At 47.9% G+C, this 14,606-nt stretch overlaps 1 protein-coding gene across 1 annotated transcript; it reads right to left on the bottom strand.

The window, feature by feature from the left end:
- Positions 1 to 13,624: 13,624 nt before the first annotated feature.
- Positions 13,625 to 14,296, bottom strand: LOC137894967 (complexin-2-like). Its single transcript, XM_068740441.1, has 2 exons — positions 14,126 to 14,296; positions 13,625 to 13,819 (listed from the first exon to the last, which is right to left on the bottom strand). Exons 1-2 carry the CDS (start codon positions 14,285 to 14,287, stop codon positions 13,625 to 13,627), a joined length of 357 nt encoding a protein of 118 aa, XP_068596542.1. The 5' UTR covers positions 14,288 to 14,296.
- Positions 14,297 to 14,606: the final 310 nt, after the last annotated feature.

Below are 14,606 nucleotides of genomic sequence, written 5' to 3'. Positions count from 1 at the left end.
CGGAAGGGAAAAGGGGAATCAGGATGGGGGGAGTGGAACCTAATGAGGAGCAGGTGGCACGGGAGGGAGGAGGCGTCAGACAAAGGAGGGAACTCTGGGAGGAATATCTGGACAAGCGAGGATTGACAGGAATGTTCCAGGAAGGACGATGGAGACAAGTTGACGGGACAGGCGCCGAATTCAACAGGATTGTCCCGCTGCATCCTATTCCACTCGGGAAGGACGGAAGGACCGTCCGGGATCCAAGCAGACGGATCACATTTTGGACTCTTGGGATTCTCAGCTGAACCTCAAAGGGATGTGGATTCGTAACGGGAGCCGGCCTGAAAGGGTTTCACGGAGTCGGCGTTCCACTTCTCGTTTATTCCGGTTCACTCCGCACACATTAAACTTCTACTTTCGGACCCGAGCACCATCTTCCCTCGCTCTCCCGCCTAACCTACAACCCGTAGAGCGTAGACGGTTTTAAATCCGAGGGAATCTATATAGTTGTGTGCTTTACATGAGCTAGCGCTAGCGCTAGCGCTGCTGAGCGATAGCACGTTAAGTTAATTTCGGCTTAACGCGACCAGGACGGCGGGCGCCGGCCTGGTCGCTCTGGTTGATTTGTTTTTGCCGTCACTGATCCATCAGCTGTTCGTCACGCTTCATCCGTCCTCATGATTCTCATTAGCTCTTTTCTATCATCAGACACAATCGATTGGAATTGATTTGTAACAGTTTTTCTTGACGATGTGATCACTTCCACAAAGACACGATTTACTGCGTGTGTCGGCGCTGATGGAAGTAATATATTCTCAAGATACTACTAGAAAGAACTAGAAAAACAATCGGAGAGCACAGACCTCCCCCAAGCAGCTCGTTCCCCTCCTAACCGGATCTACATGGTGATCTGGATCAGCACCAGAAGGTTCTAGATTGTTCTCGGTATCTTTATACACCAACCATGAAAAGTCAAAGTGAATCAGAGTAGATTTTTTATATTATATATATTCATATTTTTAACTGATTCTTGAATCCGTAAATGGGTTTTATCGTTAAAGTGTAATATTCTTTCCCGACTTCATTCTGGATCAAACCCGGATATAGTCCGGTGGTGAGATAGAGACCCCCCCCCCCCCCCCCCTTACATGACTGTGTCAAATATCCATCAACATCGGTCAATAATCAACCGAGATATTGAGGAACACACGTCCAGTTTCAAAGAGATCCGGAGTTCTGGATCACACCGAACTTTAACCAGCTGTTCCTGGTGAGAGTCCCAACATTTGATTCGTACTTCTGGCGTCGGCGCGAGGACGGAGAGCGTTTATGTGCCGTGAGGCTGACGAGGAGACGAGCAGCAGGTGTCCTGAGCAGCGCAGGTGACGTGGATCAGCTGATTACAGAGCGGCGTGGGTGGAGCTACGGAGAGCATTTATCTTATTGCTAAAAGTTATAATCAAATCCAGACGTTGTGACACATCAAACACAGAACTGAGAACCCTCCGGGTGCGCTTCGGTTCATTTAATGGTTCTCTCTGTGGAGGTCAGACCGTCTTTCATTCGCGGTTCCTTCCATGTTTCATGAATATATTCCCCCCGGACAATAACTTTAATCTGCACACAGCAGCTGAGCGTGTTCTGCTCTTCCTCTGCAGGTTCTCATTCTTTCTCTCCCTCTTTTTTCTCTGCTTCAAACACCACATTTGGTCTGAGTGGAAAAAAGAGAAACACAGCAGAGAGGAATAAAGCGGGAACTCCTGTGACTGAAGCCGCGACATCGCCTCCGGACAGATTAATATCAGATGGAAAACACGATAACGACCTCTGAACGACCTCTGAAACAACCATTTATGGATTCATCCTGCGTGTGTGGAAGTCGCAGCTCTTTGGGTTGCAATAAAACCGAAAGTAAAAGCTGAAAGGAAACAAACAAACAAACATGGACATGTTTTAGAGCTCGGGTACCTGGCTGAGGAGGCGTACGGCGTGGGGAGGTGCCTGCCGGTTATCCCATCAGGAATTGGGGTCGCTATGGCGATGTAGTCGGCAGTACGGGTACTTACCCTTGGGCAGCTCCGTAACGGGCCGAGTGACCTCCAGGCGAAGGCAGGGCAATTAACAGCGAGCGAAATCCCTGCGTAGCCCTGATTGGATTATTGTGTTCGTCTCCGTGCTGAGCTGTTCCTGGCAGGGAGGTATGAGGGGGGGGGGTGGCTTCTGGAAACTATTGTTGCTGCTGCATGGAAGTTCTAATAGGGAGGTTCTGGTCGCGTTGAGCTCTGGGGGTAAACGCTCGCTCTGATGTCATCGGATAGAGTTCCCTCCCTTGTCCATGTTAGGCAACAGTTAGCGTTAAGCAACAGTTAGCGTTAGGCAACAGTTAGCGTTAAGCAACAGTTAGCGTTAGGCAACAGTTAGCGTTAAGCAACAGTTAGCGTTAAGCATCAGCTAGCGTTAGGCAACAGTTAGCGTTAAGCAACAGTTAGCGTTAAGCAACAGTTAGCGTTAGGCAACAGTTAGCGTTAAGCAACAGTTAGCATTAAGCAACAGCTAGCGTTAAGCAACAGTTAGCATTAAGCAACAGTTAGCGTTAGGCATCAGCTAGCGTTAGGCATCAGCTAGCGTTAAGCAACAGTTAGCGTTAGGCATCAGCTAGCGTTAGGCATCAGCTAGCGTTAGGCATCAGCTAGCGTGCAGATACCTTCTAGCAACATTTAAAGGTAGTAGATGAAGAAAAACACAAACTGCAGAACTTTCTTAATTAATTGCGGTTTGTGTGGATCGAATTTTATTATTTGTTTTTTCCAAATGGTAAATTATCTTCTGTAAAAGTCTCTATCAGTAAAATTACACAAGTGATATCGCCACGGCGACAGAACAATCAGCCCGTCGGTGTACTTTAACGTATAAAACTCACCCGGCGCATCCATAAATTAAACTTAAAAATAAGTCGACTTTAGAGTTTGCCGCCTCCGGTTCTGCTCCCGCTCCCACTCCTCTTTCCTGTCATCGCCCTCGGCGGGCTTTTCCTGCCTCCAGGCGCAGCGATGACAAGTCGACGGGCGCCGTGGCCACGGATCACGACTAACTGGATGCCTCACATGGGTTTTCTTTCGTAACAGCGGGGTTTGACTGGCCTTCCAAAAAACATCTTTGAATGCAATCCCTGCCCTCCGAAAGTCCACAAATCCATGCAGAGCTCTGCTGAAACGTGTGACAGGCCGCTCGTTCGGATCGCAGGATCTTTGCCGGAACCCCTGAGAGTTCATTCGGATTGTCTTTCTTTCCCACATCTCATTACTTCCTTGTTCTCTGCGCTTCAAGGGAAAAGCGTTTCTCCCAGCTCGACGTTATTTATCGGAAAGACAAAGACGAGGTAGAAAGACTCCATCTCATCCCGAAGGCTACGCCAATTAAGCGTTCAGGCAAAAGACGGAAGACGCCTCGGAGAGCGAGCAACTTCTGCCTCAGCAACTTCACGGCAAAGACGTCTCCTGAAAGCAGGAACTATTTTAGGACCCGATCCCGAGGACAAGTCTCCTCTTCTCCAACCGTTCATGTCCATGAGCCGACAGGAAGTGATCTGCAGCTTCTGGAGGAAGTAAAAAGTGCGTAACGAGGCACTATCTTGAAAAACAAAAGCAACTATTGACTCCTCCTACCTTTGGCATTTAATTTGACTCCAGTAGGAACGTGTTAAAAGTCTATTTTTAAGCGGCGCCAGTGCGAACGCCACCGCTGGGGAGGCTCTGGGATGTTGTGATATCTGGAGATATCCTGGCTGCTCCTATAAATCCATCAATTAATTGATTTCCATGGGAAGCAAAAAAAAAAAAAAAAAAACGTTCGGGCCTCTGTCATCTCACGGAATGAAATAGGAAGTCCACCGTCTTCTCTTGCTACCGCAATCTAGTACGTAATTAACCCGAGCCGTCGTCCATGACCAGTGGCGCCAGTCAACAGCTCCCAGATTAGCCTTTGAAGTGCCTCCGAGCTTCCCGCATCAAACACCCCATAACTAATTGGGCCACTTGAAAGGCAACGAAGAGAATCAGGCGAATTCTGCCTCTCAGGAAACGTCAGGAGAGCCGCCCGATTCCCTCGCCTGGTGCGTTTATCAACCTTTTATCTCATCAACGGTTCCGATGACCTTTCCCTGTCCTTTGCTAGCTATGCGGGAGGGAGTCGGAGGGAAAGTGAGTTCGCCGACGCCGGTGAGGCAGTTCCGATGTCGACTGCGGGAAGGTTTGGCGTCGGATGTCCTTTTCGCGCATCGTCCGCTGTGCTTCATGTTTCCCTGCCTGAATGAAAACCCTGACCGCTGCGCCAGATTTATAAATGAGGCCGTTTCCGTCTCTGATGTCTGAACAACTTCAGTCAGCCTGATGAAACGCGCCGGACACGTTTCAGTGAGCGCCGCTCCACTAAGAAATGGGCATGGATGAATGTAGGCCAGACTATTTCAAGGTCGGACAGCCCCCCCCAAAAGGCAAGGGATTCCCTTCTATGTTATTAGGTTAACTGGGGGCGGGGGGGGGGGGGTTAAATCTGAACTGATTATTGGAACTCTTTTTCCAAATCTGAATGGTAGCACTGCTAGCACGGTTAGCAGTAGCTAGCGTAGCACAGCCAGTGTCTCCCTTTAGCCGGTCCCAAGCCCGGATAAACACAGAGGGTAAAACTGGAGGCAGACCCAGATAATATCAGCTAGCGAATAGAAAACAAGGTCATAGGTCAAGAAGCATCTGAAACCCTCCGTCTCGATCCGGAGCCGTGACACTTTAACAGTGAGACAGCAGATGGATCAAAGGCTTGGGACATTCGTGTCCCATGTCCCCCTCCGAGTCCGTTACGCACGCGGACGAATTGATGCTCTGAGATAAAGGTGGCTCTCGCCATTCATTTCCCTCTTCTTCATTATCTCGTTGTGACTCAAATGAATAATTGAAACTTCAATATCTGCCTGTGACACCCAAAATGACTGAGCGCCAAGCCAGCCTTTTATTTTTAGGCATTATGGGATGTCGTGGGCGAAGCGTTCAGAGGATGGATCTACGCTTCGTCTTTTTTCAGTCTCATTCGTGACTCAAATCTGCTTTTGAAAATTCTCTCACCAGAATCTTTATTAAAAGGAAATTGCTCTGATGTTTTCAGAGTTTGTATTTTATATGTTTTTATATGTCAGGGTCGTCACCAAACTCATTTATGACATCATTATTGTGGTAAGGATTACCTGAGTGGAGGAGTGGGACTTATCAGAGGTGTGGCTGATGAGTCGATTAACCACAGGTGATCAGGAGAGGAGGCGGAGGCGGGGAGTGTGGTGGAGGGCGGAGCAATTAGCCACGCCCCGAAGACGCAAACACACGTCGAGGGGAGCTACAGCCCCGCCTTTAGGTGAGAACGTCAACAGGTAAACACGTGATGTCATAAATAAATAACCCAAAGGAGCAGGAGGCCGATGGGAAGGAAAGGTCATGACCTTCAGTTACTTCCGAATCTCCAACAGGTTTCAGCACGACCAATCAATATTCATTTAGATCACGATCGTTTAAATGGACCCAACCTGATCAAATCTACCTGGAATAAAACCCGGCCCTCCCAGGAAGAATGAAGTTCATGTTTAATAACAGGAAGCTGCTCGGTGAGATTACAGGGTCGTATTGATCCGATCCAGGAGCGCAGATGGATCAATGCAGGAGTGGGTGTTGGCCAATGATCCATCACTCCAAACCTTTCCCACTCCCACTTCGCACTGGCGTCCCGGGTGATCCATGGCTCTCAGAATGGATCGCAGCAGAATGTGCCCTTCCCTCCACTCCAGTCGTCTTCTGAATAATTTATTTGCGCTCTTTCATTACGGGAGCGCGAGTGTAAAGTAGGCCAACATGTCTGCCGGCGTGGAGGAGGACCACCTTCTGCCCGACGGCGGTAGTTCTGCACGCCTTTGATACCGGGCTCACCGTCAGCCAGAGTCTAGCAGCTCTGCTTGGTACAAAGGAACAGGGATGGAGGCCTCGAGGACGTTTGTCTCTCCAGACGGAGGACGGCGTGGCCGTGATGTCATCCTCGCTTTTAACTCTAATTTTGGAAAATCAGTTAAAAACGACTAGATGGACACGAAAACAAAATCAGCGGAACGCCCGCAGGAGAGATCACGATGTTTGTGAATGTTTATGAGGTTCTCCAGAAATATTCTAGCCGTCACGGTGGGAAACGGGCGAGCAGAGTCCCCGGAGCGAAGCAGTCACGGCGGCGTTAGTGGGCGGTAAAAGCTTTTAACGCCATTAAGATTAATGGCGTTAATCCTCAAATTACTGTTATCGGATGAAACCCACATTTTAGGACATAAATCAGGCTTCAGCACTGAAGCGGCGCCTTTGATCACGCGCCGTGTTGATAACCTGATGATAAATTAAGGCATTTAGCTCTTCTTAATGAAGAGACAAACTTTTTGTTTCCCCTGTTTTGAGAGCGTTAATGATTTTCAGGAGTTAGAAAGTGAGGTAAACATGTTTATTGTTGTTATTTATTAAACGGTGTTCTAAATATGTCTAAATGAAGACCGACAAATGAACCGACGCTGTGAGATCACCTGTTAACCGGAAGCCGTTCCCACATGTAATCAGTTATAGAACCCTTCCAAGCTTTAATTGGATAGTAGCAGCGCGCTATATTATTACACATCCCATGCAGCATTTAATTACACACAATTGTTCACAATCGTGATAATAATGGAGGACTGATATTTATAGGTCTCATAAAGAGGCCACCGTGGAAGGACTGGTGTTAAACAAGTATAAAAAAAAGGGTTCTGCTCAGCGGCTTAATTAAGTATCCGAGAGGACGTCTTCATCAGGGAGCAGCGGCCATAAATACTCCGTCGTCATGGTAGCGCCATGCAACCGCTGCAGAACCGTGCCGCCGTGCCTTTCCACCACGCTGTCGGTTCAGTCAGTGAAGCGTGGCCGTCTCCCCCCCCCCCCCATGATCAGCTCACACCTGCACCGTTGTTCACGTGTTAGTTTGATAAGGCGTTAACCCCGTCCACGCCAGCCTCTTTGTTTCCACCTCCAGGCTTAATTTGAACTGTGATCATTTCTGGTGCGATGAGCGATGAGCGCTAAGCGCTAACAACAACCAGCAGATGGCACGCCGTTTGTGACTCACCCTCGACGCTAAATAAAATATAGATGTGACAAAAATGAATTCCAGAGCCAGACTTCACGGATCATGAGCGTGGCTAGAAATAAAAAGGATCCCGCTGCTCCACTTCCACGTCCAACTGGAAAGCTAAGAACACTAGCTAACTGCTAACTGCTAGTTCATAAAGACTTTATCTATTCATGCTTTAAATTCATTTTCGTAAAATCAGACAGCTGTAGATTTCACCTTTTCTACGGATGCAGAGGAGAGCTATCGTCTTCGTATCGGCGTTCCCTACGGCGTTCCTCACGGCGTTCCCGACGGCGCGCTAATGCATTTGAGTGATTTGAGTAAAGTCATTAAATTAAATTACCTCCTCTTAAACTTGCTGACTTCAAATGAACATCTCAAATTTCCCGGTGCTTCTGAGAAAACGGCCGGCATTTCAGTTTCAAAGCCGCCCCATTTGTTTGAAATAGAATTGGTCCCCTTCGCACAAATCTCGGCTCGCGTCTTGACCGTGGGAACAATCCGAGTGCCTTAAATGAAATCTGAGACGATTAGCCATGCGTGCTACACGTAATTTGGTTTCTGCGCGGCTCAAGCGGTCACAACTCAAGCCGGGAAAAGAGGAAAATGTGCCCGGAGTTTAACGAGGGGCGCTCGGTCCCAGGACTCCCACATGTTTCATCAAACGGATTTCAATCGCGGCAGTTCCACCGGGAGCAGCGCTCTCACCCCGCCTTCTCCCCGCTCGGCTCCGGGGCCGAAGCCTTGATTGCCAAAGAGAGCGCGCTTCCCTTCACAGCGAGCATTCAGACATCAGACTCGGTATCACCTCACAGAGTTCTCTAAGCCCCTCTGATCTCAGCCGAGGCCAAGATGGCGACCGTCGAGAGGCGAGGCGGGTCCGTCCTTCCACGCTTCATCTGGAGGGGCGAGGACAGCGCTTCACGCCGCTCTACCTGGACGCGTGAGGAATGAAGAGGGAGCGCGGCGCGTTCGGCGTTCCCTGAATCGTATCGCTAATGATGGGAATCAACTTCAGCCCCGGCGGCGCGATGGCAATGCGGGACGGCGTCGGTGCTGTTGCAGACGCATCAGAGCAGCGTGGCGGCGACGGCGTCCCTGAAGCGCAGCGGTATTTATAGACAGAGCAAAACAGCCTGTTTACTCCCGTCAAGCCCTCACGGAGGAGCACAAAGCATTCAGTCTGCCTCTGTTTGTGGGGGTGGTTTCATATATAATGCAGGATTAACGCTCAGACGGTTCAATAGCAGAGACTCATCATCATCATCATCATCATCATCATCATGTGGCGGCTCGCGCTCCAGACTTGGAGGAGGCGCTCTAACACTAATTGAGGTCAGGAGTGCTCCTTTAAAAAGTCCTTTTGAGCCCATTTGCTCCTTTTAACTCGGTGAAATGGAGGAACGTCCCGTCGGAGTCCGGCGCTGGAATTAAACGCCATATAATGCAGCCGACCTCGAGGAGCACGGCGAAGGTCTCTGGGCTATTTTCATTCATTAAACGGGCCGATCATAGCTTCAGCTAAGCCGCCGTGTTGACCTCATGTCAATGAGGCCAGGCAGATTGACAGGATGCCCCTCCAGGTTCCCATGACGACGGCCACACAGCCATCTGCTGGATTTGAAATCACCGTCACCTCTCGAGGGGCGATTTGCATACGATCAAAACATGCAAAACAGGAGAGGATCTGCATCCAGCTCTGTTGGCATCGTGGGACGAACCCATTTCAGACGCGTTCTCAGCGCGGCCACGGTGCTGGATGGGAAATGGACCACAATCAAAAGTTACCGCTCACAAGTTGGAAGCTAAGACGTTGCGTGGCGTCAGAATCAACCTCTCGCGTCTCCACCTGCTGGAGGAGCAGAAACCTAGCAGGACATTTCACGCCGTCATCCATCATTACTCCGTCTACGAGGAGAGGCCGGGGGGGGGGCTGTCTCCTATCTGATGCTGTCCTCCTTTAGAAAGAGGACGTGCAACACAGGAGACGACATCGGAGCAGAAAACACGGGCAGAATGCAGCTGGCTCCATCCACAGCCTCCACAAATGGACGATCCCGTCGGCCCTCCAGGACGAGGCTAATCTGCTTCCCAGAGCCCGGTTCCTCTGCGTGCACCGGCTGGGCCGTGGGTCCGATGCCCAGTGGAGAGTAGGTAATCGACATTGATTGCAGCGTGTCTGCAGGACGCCAATAGAGCCAACGCTTCCCTGAAGCCTGAGTGGCTTTCAAAGAGCACAAAGATCTGAAAAGGCTACCTCGGAGCATGAATGCTAATGGCATCGATTCAAAGCTCCGCTTCCCGCGGGGAGACTTGAGCGCTACGCTCGTCCGTGCTGCACGCCGCAGCTCCGCTGATCCTCTGCGTTGAACCGAGCCGCTGGAGCCAGGCCAGGTTGAGGTGTGCGTCGATCCCAATCACATTTATTGACGTATGAAATGGGTTCAGCGAATCTACTGCGCCTGTTTCTGGACCGATCGTTCATTAGCTCCGCCAATGGGGCTCTGTTTTTGTCGGCGTCTGTTAGCAACATAACTCAAAAATGTACAAACAGATCTTGATTGGATTTTCAGGAAATGTCGGGAATGTCACCAGGAATAGATGATTACATTTCGGTGGTGATCCGGAAGAAATCCAGGACTCTGGATCGCTTTGACATTTCAATAATTACCTCCACAAAGGAGGTTCTGTTTCTGACTAATAATGACATCATTTTGAATCCAATTGTTAAAGGTTTGTTTTCACGGTTAAGGAATCAAACATAAATGTTGGACCATTATTCGTGATATTCTAGTAATAGTTAGAATTAAACTTCGTTAAGCAACAACGCTGTTGTTGCTGCCTCTGGATTGGACGACAGCGTCTCCGAGGAGGAACTAGCGGAGCGTAAACGGCTCAACATCTGTCGCAACAGACAGTGAGAAAGATGTTGTTCCCCCCCCCCCCCCCCCCAGGTCTGAAAACCCCATGAAGCGCGATGGCAGACCACCAAGTGAATGAAACACTTATTTATATACCGGCTGCATCTCTAAATAAATTGTTATGTTCAATCATTCATAAAAAAAAAAAACAAGCGGCTCATCTTTGCAGCTGAAATCCAGATGAGATCTGGCAGCCGTTGAAAGGGAATTTTCATGATGGATGAGTGGAAGGTAAATAAAGGAAAGCATTCTCACCACGCTGGAAGGTGCCAGCAAAGCATTTAAAAAAGACAAAATGATCTATCGTTTTAACGCAGACCTCGTTTTGCTGCTGGAGCTCGACCCGACTCTGAAGTCGCTGCCGGTTGTAATCCTTGCCTGCCGTTTCTCCAGCGTCCTTTGATGTAAAATGTGCGTCGGTGCACGAATCTCAGAGCCACTTACGGCCCTCAGAGCTCGGAGAGACACGATTTGCATCGCTCTGATGTCCCTGCGGCGCTTTTATAAAACCCTCCAATCACGATGCGAACAACACAGCGCGTTCTGTTCTGTTTGCAGCCCTTTTCGCTTTTGTTGAAGAGATGCTGAAATTTCTTTGGAGGAAAAACAAAAATAAAATACCAGACATCGAATCGACTGACAGAAACAGCAGCATGTGATTTACACCCGCATAAAGGACGACCTGAGACAGCGAAGACCCGCCTCACCCCCGAAGTCAGGAAACACGCTTCACGCAGAAGAAGCAAGTCGAACGCAGAAACACAAGACGAGGAATACAATCATATGAAATCACTTTATTCTCAGAGTGCGCGGTGATTCCATTTTTGCAGGAGAGTTACAGACTGAGACATCGGTCTAAAACGGCATGCAGTGAGGCTAACAGGTGGAGCTCGGAGACACGGAGGAGACACGCAGCAACTTCTAGCGGCGACCTTGCCTACATGGCACAACACAAGCATGCATACATTTAGCCAACAAATAAGGGAGAGAATGGGGGTGTGGGGCGGGGTGGAGAAGATTTTACAAAAGAATGCACAACATCGTAAAAGTATTTACCAACCACCAGGACAGGAACGGGACCGGCTACACACCAGACAAGAAGGGAAATAAAAAAATACAGCACGGGAGTAGGAATCTTCTCAACACGTAGAGAACAGAGGACGGCGGACGCAGGTAGAAACATCAGACGTTACATTCAAGTCACATCAAAGAAGTTCCTTAAAATGTTTTTCAGGCAGTTTATTATTAGCGGCACAAATGAGCGACTTCCGGAGTGAACGCTGAGTCGGATTCTTTTCCGGACGGCTAGTAGTCGTGACGCAGGACTCGGGCAGTTTTGTTCGGGCGGTGGTCTAGAAGTTTTTTGAGTGCAATCATCCTGGCGTTTAAGAGATGATGGATGGCGATGAGGGATGATCTGTTTCCAGAGTGCGCCAATTTGAGGAAGTCTTCCTCACTGGTCGTCTAAAGAATGGCACATTAATGATATTTACTAAGAAAAGTGTCCTACTGAGCTGACGGGGCAGTAACCATAGCTTTCTGGAATACCGTCGGCCCAAGAGGTGTGTCTTACACAAAGTTGGCTTTGCTCGGCAATGAGATTGGTCGAAATGTTAGCAGAGGAGGCTAATTATGCTAAGATAACGTTTAGGTCAGGGTTGGACCTCTCCTAAAAAGAATAATACCTGAGAATTTCAAAAGAAAATATACAGTAAATTAATAGAATTACACTTCCTGTGTGAATCGATGGACACCAGCTCTACTCTTTGGTTTGATTGGATGACTGCCCCGACAATGGAGTGTCTGTGTTGAACCACAACAGTAAACTTCGGTTGCTAACTTTTAAGCTAACACGCTATTTGAAAGTTGGCTATCAAAGGCAGTTTAGAAGCACAATAAGATCACAGGAGGTTCCACGAATAAAGGGCTAGCTGTGCCTTTATATGTCTAATATATTCAACATTTCACTGAGCGCACAAAGCAATGCTAACATGAGCACGTTTCGATCCATACTAGCTAGCTTCGTAGAAACAGCTGCAACGTGACCAAAAGTGTGTTTAATGTAAGATCCAACAGATCTCTACTAACATACGTAGCTAAAATGAGTTTTTACTGGTCAAGCCGTAAATATTTCTCGAATATATACATATTATAGTTAATTCTTTTGTCAACTTTCTGACCGTGTTAATTTATTGTGATGAAGTCGTAAGCTAACACAGACTTGGTTTCTGCCAAACGTCTTAGCATGACCAGCGCGTGTCCGGTGGAATGTCTGGAATATCTGGAATGTTTTAACAAGACACTGTGGAAAAGAATGTTTCATCCGTTTAAATTTGTGCCATTAGATTCAGGCAGGTGAAGTTTTTCCTGTTGTACTTCACTTTACTGTTTTTACATGATTTTTGATCATGTGATTTCCTGGTTTTACTCGTTTGATGCAACATGAAACAATTTTTTTTTTTTACTTAAATCAAATATGTTTGATTTACAAAGGCTTCACTGTCGCTATGGAGACATGTCCATGCCTTTAACATCGACTGACACAATTAGAAGAGTCTAAACATACAACAATGAAGATTGTCTGTTATCGCTGATGGGACTGAAGTCCAGTCCCATCAGTTAAACCAACGGACACAGGACAACTTCATCCACATTGGTATATTGCACTATTGTCACCGTCTGTTCAGATATAGTGTGATCACAACATCGTTTTGGTTGTGAAGTTTTTTACAAAATAAATGATGGAAATGAGAAAATTGTTTTGTTTTTACTGCTTTGAGACAAACTTCCGGTGCGGGAAGAATATTTCAGACACGTAAGTGAAATCAAAATGGGAAACCGGTTATTTCCTCAAATATCGATGTATTTCACGTAATTAACTGCGACAAAATGAAATTGGACCCGTGTGCGTACGCCACTTCACAAATTTTCACTGCATGCTAAAAAAAAATACAATATTTGAAATCCTTCTCTTTCCAGTTGTCACATTTCGACACATTCACGTCGGACGGTTAATGGGGTGAATCCTCACAAGGGAAAAACTCATTAAAAAATCAATTTATATACAGTTTATGTATCAAATATCAGCAAGAAGAGAAAAGGAAAATTTTAATTTCTATATGATTTGGATAATTTTTATAGACGATAAAAATATGGCTTATACTCTTCATCATCTTGTTATATGCCGCGTGTTACTCCTACGCAATTCTCCTTTTTAATAACCAGAGGCTATTTACAAACGATAAGTGAGGATGATGATGGCTTTTCTTCTAAGTGCTTGACATTTTGGAAACATGGCATTAGATTTGCCTTGAAAGATGCCGAACGCACTTTGCGTACTTCTCAAATCATCGCAATGAAAATGCGAGATTAAAAAGTACGTAAAGCCGTCATCGAGGGCAAATTGATGTCATGTTGCTCGAGTCCAGGACACTTAGAAGCCGGATCGATGGCGTGGGCGAGGAGTCGTGGAGGGGCGGAGTGGACGAAGGAATGTCTCTGCTCGACTTTTGTACCTCTGCCGTGCTCGACCCGGGACGCCGTTACTTTTTATTGAACATATCCATGAGCGGGGTCGGGATGAACTTCATGACCGTGTCCACGATGCTCTCTTCTTCCTCCTCGTCGCCGCAGCCGGTGGGAACCGCCTTCTTCGGGCGGGTGAGGCTCCCCTCGGCGGCCTGCTCCATCGCGGCCGCCGCCTCCGCCTCCTTCTCCTCCTTCTTCTTGATGCCGTACTGCAGAGGAAGAGGAGGGACGTTAACGGGATGGGATTCACAGCTTCGATCGTCCGACTCCAAACAGAGACTTAGAAGTTCAGCCCGTTTTCGGCTCCAGGTTTAAATCAAATACTCTCGAGGGGAATATTTGAAAGCAGTTTGATGCTGTCAATTAAAATACTTGCTCCCAGTGAATTACATAGCCAATGATGAAAGACTAAGAATAACAACATTAAAGTTGTGGCTCCAGTGTGAAATAGAAACGTGAGAGGTGCTGGTTCTGATCCGGGATCGCTCCCCAATAAGATGCTTGCATAGTTTTACCTTATCCCGGATGCCCTGCCGGATGTTTTCTCTCTCTGATTCCATCTTTGCGTATTTGGCCTTCCTCTCCTCCTCCTGCTGCCTCAGCGCCTCTTGTCTCTCTTCCTCTTTTTTCTGGGCATCGGGGTCCTTCTCCTCCTCCCCACCGAGCATCTTGCCCATGTCCTTGGTGGCCCCTGAGAAAGACAAAAGCGCCAAATGAAACAGAAATCTTCTAATGAGACACCGGAAAGATTGAGAGACAGAGACAACCCTCCCCTTCGCTCGATTCCGGTGCCAAACGCTCCGGATTACCGAGGGATTGGAACGCTCCCGCGACATTTAGTGCTTCATATTAAAGTCATATTTCAAAATGTGTCCTTTGACCCAATCGACATGTGGCAGAGCTGTCACAGTAGTAGAGGATTGGAGAACACTGACAGCGTGTTATGAAGCGTTACGAAGCGTTACGGAGCGTTATGATGCGTTACGGAGCGTTACG

The sequence above is a fragment of the Brachionichthys hirsutus genome, chromosome 6 (genome assembly GCF_040956055.1).
Source record: "Brachionichthys hirsutus isolate HB-005 chromosome 6, CSIRO-AGI_Bhir_v1, whole genome shotgun sequence".
NCBI classification, from domain to species: Eukaryota; Metazoa; Chordata; class Actinopteri; order Lophiiformes; family Brachionichthyidae; genus Brachionichthys; species Brachionichthys hirsutus.
Note: the sequence above shows the minus strand (reverse complement) of the source record. Positions and strands in the feature narration are given on the sequence as shown.

Coding starts and splice junctions, on each gene's coding strand:
- LOC137894967 (XM_068740441.1), bottom strand. CDS start 14,287: ATGGGCAAGATGCTCGGTGGGGAGGAGGAGAAGGACCCCGATGCCCAG. Junction 13,820..14,125: donor GGCAGGGCATCCGGGATAAG/GTAAAACTATGC, acceptor CTTCCTCTGCAG/TACGGCATCAAGAAGAAGGA.